The 7984-nt window shown below is 40.0% G+C and overlaps 1 protein-coding gene across 1 annotated transcript in view; it reads right to left on the bottom strand.

The window, feature by feature from the left end:
* Nucleotides 1-7984, bottom strand: part of sspo (SCO-spondin) — a 159835-nt gene that overhangs the window by 90227 nt on the left and 61624 nt on the right. Inside the window, exons 51-61 of the mRNA XM_015377502.1 lie at nucleotides 7622-7783; nucleotides 7434-7535; nucleotides 6289-6444; nucleotides 6053-6211; nucleotides 5805-5969; nucleotides 3879-4070; nucleotides 3635-3757; nucleotides 3169-3298; nucleotides 2962-3087; nucleotides 1187-1278; nucleotides 841-1044 (exon numbers count right to left, since the gene is read on the bottom strand). Of these exons, the coding sequence (XP_015232988.1) occupies nucleotides 841-1044; nucleotides 1187-1278; nucleotides 2962-3087; nucleotides 3169-3298; nucleotides 3635-3757; nucleotides 3879-4070; nucleotides 5805-5969; nucleotides 6053-6211; nucleotides 6289-6444; nucleotides 7434-7535; nucleotides 7622-7783 (1611 nt within the window). The remainder of the gene's footprint in view (nucleotides 1-840; nucleotides 1045-1186; nucleotides 1279-2961; nucleotides 3088-3168; nucleotides 3299-3634; nucleotides 3758-3878; nucleotides 4071-5804; nucleotides 5970-6052; nucleotides 6212-6288; nucleotides 6445-7433; nucleotides 7536-7621; nucleotides 7784-7984) is intronic.

The raw sequence follows: 7984 nt of genomic DNA, 5'->3' as shown, positions 1-7984 counted from the left end.
AATTATTTCAATAACCAGATTAATCCAGATTAAATTGTCTCAGCCATATATCTGTCCTAATAAAGAAATGACTTGAACAGAATCTGTCTGAAAAACTAAAGAAGACTAAAACATCCTCTAAAGCGGAGGTATTGCATGGGGGTCGCAAAAGTTTGGGTCGATTAGACTTTTTTTTTTAAAATATTCCTCCTGCAATTCTTTCCACTAATTGAAATGTCTTTAAATCCACATTAACATGAATTCAACAGACTGTAGTAAACAGATAAATGGAGGCAGAAGATGTCTTTCAGTCATCAATGCAGCGACACAAAGGAGCTCTTTCAAGCTGGGCACTGTTTCATTCACAACACCTGTCCCATCACCCAGGAATCAGAATCAGAAATACTTTAATAATCGCAGGGAGGGATTACTTTCATTACATTACTCCATCTGTAATAGAGTGACTATAGGACTAGTTTGATAGAACACTATTTCACATAATATATATAATCAGGGGGTCCCCGCTCCATCTCGCCATCAGTTTGGGGGTCCTTAGCCTGGAAAACCTTGAACCTTGAAGATCTAAAGCTAAAGGTGAGGTCAAGCTCAAAATGAATTGAGGAGACAAATGAAAAAATATTGAATTGCAATATTTTATGGGATAATGGTAATGAAGCCATTTCTGAAGCTCCTGTGAACCATGATGAGAGCGATCGTCCATAACAAAAATCCACTGCAGGCACACATGAACTGCCTCTATTGTTTGACCACAAACATCCTGAACCATCCTTAAGAACAGAAATATAAATATCATCCTTCAATATTTGCATTTGGAGCTTAATTTAGTGTTTTCTGGATCACCTGGGCAGTGCACGGTGTTGCAGGGCTCTTGTTCCTCATCATCTCCATCACACTCAGGTTCTGTGCTCCTCGGGTTAGAAGCTGGGAGTGTTTGGTTGCAGCTGCGAAATCGCCGCCTCATTCCCACATCATCCACGTCACTGAAACATGTCTTGGTGCACTCTGACCAGCTGGTCCATTTAGTCCATGCACCACCTGCTAGGACTGGGAGAAATGAATGGGAAAATGTTATTCAATGCTCCTATTACAAAGAAAGAATGGTTTATGCATGAGATTAAAGATTCAACAGAAATGTGTAAGAAGTTATGTTAAAATTTTAAAGTTGAATGGGTGTGGGTTTACAGACCAGGAAGACATGGGATGGAGCAACGCCGGGACTCGGAGGAGTCCCCTGAACAGGGCTGACCTCTGAGTGGTCCATCTGCTGTGAGCACAGACCTGTGAGGAGGGGAATGGACCATTATAGGGTCTCATTAACCCTTTAACATCAAACGGATCATCTTTATAAAGTTATAAAGACATCTACATCATCAGTGCGATATTTTGATAATTCAAAAAACTTTTACACTCATTTGGTTCACATATTTGGTGAACAGAAAAACAATAAATTGCATGAAGATCCATAGACTCTTGCGTGGTTGTATAAAGCTGTTCTTGGAGTCCTTACGCCGTAACTTCATAGCTGTTACTTTGACAATCCAGCCACAAACTTTATTTTTTTATTTTACCTTTATTTTATCAGGAAGTCCCTTGAGATAAAATCTCTTTTTCTTCCCTGCAGGGTGCCATGTATACGATATAAACTCAGGCATCTCTAAAGTTGGATTTGCAATTATCTGTACTGGTTCCTCTGGGACCATTTAAAATTATTTTGTTTCTACTTTTAAGTCACCTTTTTAATTCTTATTGAATGTAGGTAAATGTTTTTTTCACATTCCTGCTTTGTAAACTGATGCTTTTTTTGTTCTTTTTCTTAAATAATATAGTTGTTTCTTGAAAATGAGAGCCTCTATCTTTGTATAGATAAAGGATAAGAAAATAGTAGGAAAATGCCTCATCTCATAAATTGCATAAATACGTTATCTAGCTTAAGTGATTCAAAATTTTTCGCATTTAAAGATTTTATAGATCAGAACCAAACTTTATTGAGACCAAGATGCTATGATGAAATAAATTAATCTGCACCAATGATTAGAATATATTGGATACATGTTTTACATATTGAATAAATGTTTTACACTAAATACATTTATGTTATACAGGTCACAGAGTCCAAAAGAGTGTGCGCCACCGAATGTGAAGAGATAGAGAGCAGTGTGTGTGTGTGTAAAGGCTCTCTGCAGCTGCAGCTTTGGAGCGCAGCCTTGAAGTGTGAGAGATAAGACCAGGGTGGGAACACACCGAGAATGAGCGGGAGAACAGGAGCATTGAAGGGAGTCCAAGGCCATTTGAGGCCTTTGAAAACCAGGGTGCAGAAATGAGACCTGTTTGTAAGACAGACGCATTGAGAATGGGTTGTTCAGGGTTACACAGCTAAGCTGAACTAATTGTAATATATTGAGTTGTCATCTCCAAAGCATGCCGTGCGGTGCTGGTCGCACAAAAAGTGAGGTTTTTACTGGGACTTTGAGTTTTAAACTTATGCTGACCTTTTTTGATGTAATGTTATGATCATAAGTCACACTGGATGAAAACATTGTTTTGACATATTGATGATTAAGACTATGATGTGTTTTTGATTTAACTGCACTAAATGTCATCATGATCTACAAGAAATGTCACTATGACTTGTGAAGAAAAAGCTTTGATAGATCAAAGAAAGGCTTCAATTAAAAATATAAAATATGGTTTGAAGGTGGGTCTTCCACCAAGATGAAAGAGCCCCAAGTCCTGGGAGTGAATAAAAGGGGGCCCTTTTCTGCATGTAAGTCAGTTGCTCACCGGTGAACAGCTCATGTGTGTTCTGTAAATAAAATTCTCCGGACCTGGACTCAGTTGCCTCTGCCTAATTTTTGATCATAGTTTGAAGACTTTTTCTACAGCTTTTTGAGAACTTTGAATTTTTATAAGACTTAGCTTCAATTTTAAGTCGTAGGGAGAACAGTTTTCACGACAGCTAACCTGTAGCGCTGCTGCAGCCCCACGCCACACGTCACATCACAGGGAGACCATGAAGACCAGGCCGACCACTGACAGGTCCTCACACATCTAGAAGTGTCACAGGTCACCTGCCCTTCTATGCACACACTGAGGGAGGGGGGATTAAACCGTTATTTAGCACCAGTCTTCCATGGTGGATCCTTTAACACTTAAGGATGCGTCTCTCACCAGGTGGTGCACTGGTCTCTGCTGATCACCTGTCCAGGCTGCAGGGTGTCGTCATCCCAGTGACAGACACACTGGCTGGAGTTCACGCAGCGCCCGTCCTGAAGGTACAACCCGTAGGGACAGCGACAGCCTGGGCAATGATACGGTTTATGTTCAGACTGAGACATAAATCTGCTCGTTTTCATCAGCAGAAAGGATCCTATCAGTCCAAAAAAGTAAAAAAAAACAATGCACTGGACTTTTTCCCCAAGTTTGAAGAAGTTTCACTTCCCTTTCAGGAAGCTTTTTCCAATTAAAAATTTCAAAAATAGCGTTGAGTTTGAGGCTTGAGTTAGGATCAATGTTTTCTTCTTTTACCTACTAAGATTAGATGGACGCACACTTTACATCAGATGTGCATCTTTACCGGCCCTTTAACTACCACCATTCCCCACCCCACCTCCCCAGCCTGCAAGCTGAGCCTTACCGATGACACATGTTGCAGAGCAGTTGCTGGTCATGCTGAGGTCAGAGCAGGTAGGAGGACAGGGATCAACTCTTCCAGCGTTGCAGTCTTCTTCTGCCACCAGCACCATACCACTGACACACCCTGTTAATTAACACCTTACTAGTTTAGTTATGGACCAAAGCAGCACTCTGACTAGTCCTGTTAGTTGCATCTAAGTTTCCTCATATGTTTCACCTTCTGGAACGGCTGGTTCGATACTCACCCTTCACTGTGCCCGTCTCATCAGTGCAGGGCTGAAGGTTGCAGGTTTGACTCTGTCGGGTCATGCCCTCGCAGTCCTGCCCGCCGTTTTTAGGAGGTGGAGCTGAGCAGGTTCGGTTCCTCTGCCTAACTCCTCCTCCACACAGAGCATCGCACTGTGACCACTCTGTCCACTCTGACCAGTGACCATGAACTGGGAAAAGGAAAAGGAATATTTTGATCAGGTGGTGGGCTGGTATTGGCGTTAATGTGTTGCGTTAAGCCAGACTCTTATCGGGCGATAAAAAAATATTGCCGTTAATCTATTCTGAAAGTTGGGTTGGGAGCTGGGTCTATACTAACGATGACTATAAACTTGATATTTTAGTGCAGATGTATATCTGAGGGCAAGAATGAAACAGTCTTCCAATCTGTGTAGGCCTACTGTGAAATAACCTTATCCAACATGGATGCAGCTATAAAGATGCTGGGTTTGCTTCAGGAAAATTGTCTTTTTATAAGCTTCCCAATCGAAAACTCAACAAGACTAAAGCTGTTTGCACCTTGTGCAATGCGGAATTAGTTTACCGCAGGTGTCTTTCCAGTGTCAAATACCACCTAAATGCAAAGCATCCCTTAGCCAATGCGGAAGATGACGGGCCAAGCCCTGATGCAGTACTGGGGAAGAGTCGTGTTCGTCAAACTACAACGTTTGAGTGCAACCGAGGCAAACGCGTTAGCACAGCTCTATCAGTCAAGCCAACTTATCTCCTTGCTCAGTGGATTGAAGTCTGCTGTTGGCCCATCTTACAAACTACCTGCGAGGCGAAACTATCATGAGAAGAACACATGACCAGCACGGCATAGAGAAAGCCATGAAAGATGAGAAGTTGGTAGAGGCGTGTTTAGAATTAACGGGGGGGTCAATAATGATAACTACCTCTGAGTTACTCTACACCTCAATACCAGCTGGGAACTTCAGTCCTTCACTTTAGGTAGGTTATCATATGTCATTTTAAATGTAATTTTGCCACAACACCACAAATAATTACCAAAACTTTATGTTTGCTTCTTGATGATTGCTTGGGTGAATGTGGGTTAAATGGGACGGTTTTTGAAAATGTAGCTTCTGTGGTATTGATTTAGCCTATTTCATTTCTACAGCTAGAGTTTCACGTGATACATTTTTAACCTCTTAAAAACCACCTTAAGTGGGGGTAATAACTCAGAATGCATAAAATTCCACCGGTAAAATGTTTACCAGCAGGTGGAGCCATTGCGCGCAGCTTCAAGCTGAAACCAAAAGTTCCAAACCCCACAGCTCTGGAACTGTTATAGCTAGAGGTCTGAAACTGTCTGCATTTGTGGTTGACATGATGTAGAACACATATAATACAATGAAACCTGCTTTTTCTCAAGAATGTCTTAAATACTGCTATTCAAAAAAGACACATCATTTCCGAGAATAAAAAAAACAACTTTGAGTCATGTTTGAACTGATGCAGCTTGGTCTGTTTTCTATTCACCCAATTTTAATTTATATGTTCAGAAACTAGAAGGTGTTAGCTTTCAAATAATGTATTGCACATGTCATTTGGGCAGTTACCGTTCCTAAGTTATTTGCTTTTCCATTTGGGTATCCAAAATAGGCGAGGATTACCCAAAATGAGGTGGATGTCAAGAGGTTAAAAACCTCTAGATCACATCTCTTCACATCACGAGACATTCTAAAAAAACTGGCTTGAGAAACCTGTTCAAAGACTTACTTTTACTAATTATTTAGGTTGTGCCTTTGACAGAATTCAAATGAGCCATTTTAATCCAGATTAATTTCAAGATTACAGTGATATTAATCTAGATTTAAAAAAAGAATCTAATGCCACCACTAGTTCTATTACATACAGGGTTCCCTTGTGAACAGTGAAAGATGGGGCTCCTGCACACAGACCTGGACATGCTCGAAGAAAGCAGGCCCGACTGTCAAACTGAGCTCCGCCACAAGATCCTCCTGGCAGGGCGTCTCTTAAAATGTCCCTCTGGCGGAACAAGGAGCCGAGGCCACAGGTCACACTGCAGGAACTCCAGGCTGTCCACGGAGACATTATGCAGTCCACTAGAGGGCAGCAGAACAGATGTGAATAAAACAAACAAACCCTTTCATCACATTAGCTGTTGGGAGGAGCATATATCATCTACCGCAGTCTTTTTCATCCGAACCATCCATGCAATCCCTCTGCAGGTCACATCTGCGATCTTTGTGGACGCACTCGCCGGTGTCACAGGAAAACTGCTTAGGAGAGCAAGGCTTGGGCACCGGGGGGCGCCATGGAGTTACTGTTGGACTGGTGAATGTGCCTGAAACAGTATGGAGGCATGATTCAGCACATCAGGAGGATTTTAGAGGATAGAAAAAAGAAGGTAGAGAGTCATACCACAACGTTCTTCATCTGAACCATCCAAGCAATCCTTCCTTCCATCACAGACTTGTGCTGCGTCCACACAGCCAAAGGATCGGCATGTGAACTGGCCCTCCACACAGAGCACTCTGGGTAAACCGCTATCAGAGGTGCTGCTAAAGACTGACGGTTCTGTGAAACAAAACAAAAACTGCTGCTAATACTTTACCAACTTTACCTTCAACGATAAATGTTTAAATGATGAAATTACCTAAAGACTCCCTAAAGTCATCGGATGACTGTAAAATATTTATTTTCCGTCTCAAATCTTTTTTGCTTTAGTTTCCAAAATACTGTTATATTTTAATACATTTTTCCAGTTTCCAAATATCATTTTTTGTTTTACATTTCAGGTTTGAAGTTTTGAATTTTTCAGTTTTATATAATTTTTTTTTGGTTTCAAAAATAATTTTTGGTTTCAAATCTTTTTTTTACTAGATCAAAATTAATGTTTGTCTCAAAAAAAATATTTTTGTTTCATAAATACTTTTCTGTTTTAATTTTTGTATCTTATTTAAAAAAAATATATTTTCATTTTTTCCAAAAATATTTGTCTAGGCAAGCAATTTTTTTTAAGTACTGTATGAAGAAAACCTTTTTTTTATTATTTGTTTTCATAATTTTGTTTTTCAGTTTAAAAATATGTTCAAAAATTCTTTTTAATTCTAAATCAGCTTTTCTAAGCTTCAACATAAACAATTACTTCTAAATCTGTGTATTTCAAAAGTATTTTTATATTTTAATTATATATTTTTTTGGTCTCAAAAATTTGTTTAAAATCTTTTTTTTTTCCAGTTTCAAAACTTCTTTCAATTTCAAATACTCTGAGATTTTAGATGAAGATAAATATGTTCTGATATTAATTTTCTGGCTGATATCTGATCAATTTCTGATCTCAGCATCGGATTAGGACATCGCTATTGATTCACATTATTGTTTAAGGGTAAGGAAGGGGAGGAGGAAAATACCAGTGAAGTTTGTATACAGTATGTATGTTTTTGTACATGTGAATACTTAATTTTTTTGGGCAGAATTTCAGATTTCTGTTCATCCTCATTGTTAGAAACCAAACGAACACATTCATTTCTTTTGACATAAAATATTCAGGAAATTAATCAAACCTGTGGTTAGCGGCTGAGATACAGCTGTGACTCCAGGTGATACTACACCAGTGTAGCTGGTCTGATTACGGAGGCCTGGAAGGCCTCTGGTGGTTGCGGTTCCTGGGGATGATGGAAGGAAAATCAGAACAAAGAAACAATTTACTGTTAGATGTGGGGAAAAAAGGCAGATGTTTCCAAAAACTCACCACAGCTTATCTCATCAGAGTGGTCCTTGCAGTTTGGTTGACCGTCACAAAGCATAGACACGGGGATGCACTCCTCACTGTGGTGGCATACAAACTGGCCTGGCTTACAGCGTTGTACCGTCACTCTTCCAACACCAGAGGGCGATGTGGTCATCACTTCGTCTGTAGAAAGAAACCATAATGGTGGGTTTATTCCACTCACCACCACAGATCCTTACAGAACGTCTGACAGAACCTTTTTCATGTTTGAACACGTCACTATCATAGCAGTGTATCCATGAAAATAAGGCATTTTTTCCCCAACCAGTGGGACAAGTCTTCTTCCTTTAAAGTTTAGACTTTAGAAAAGAGACTATTGGTCTC

Source organism: Cyprinodon variegatus, unplaced genomic scaffold (genome assembly GCF_000732505.1).
Source record: "Cyprinodon variegatus isolate N-32 unplaced genomic scaffold, C_variegatus-1.0 Scaffold155, whole genome shotgun sequence".
Classification (NCBI taxonomy): domain Eukaryota; kingdom Metazoa; phylum Chordata; class Actinopteri; order Cyprinodontiformes; family Cyprinodontidae; genus Cyprinodon; species Cyprinodon variegatus.
This window is presented reverse-complemented; position numbering and strand designations above follow the sequence as displayed.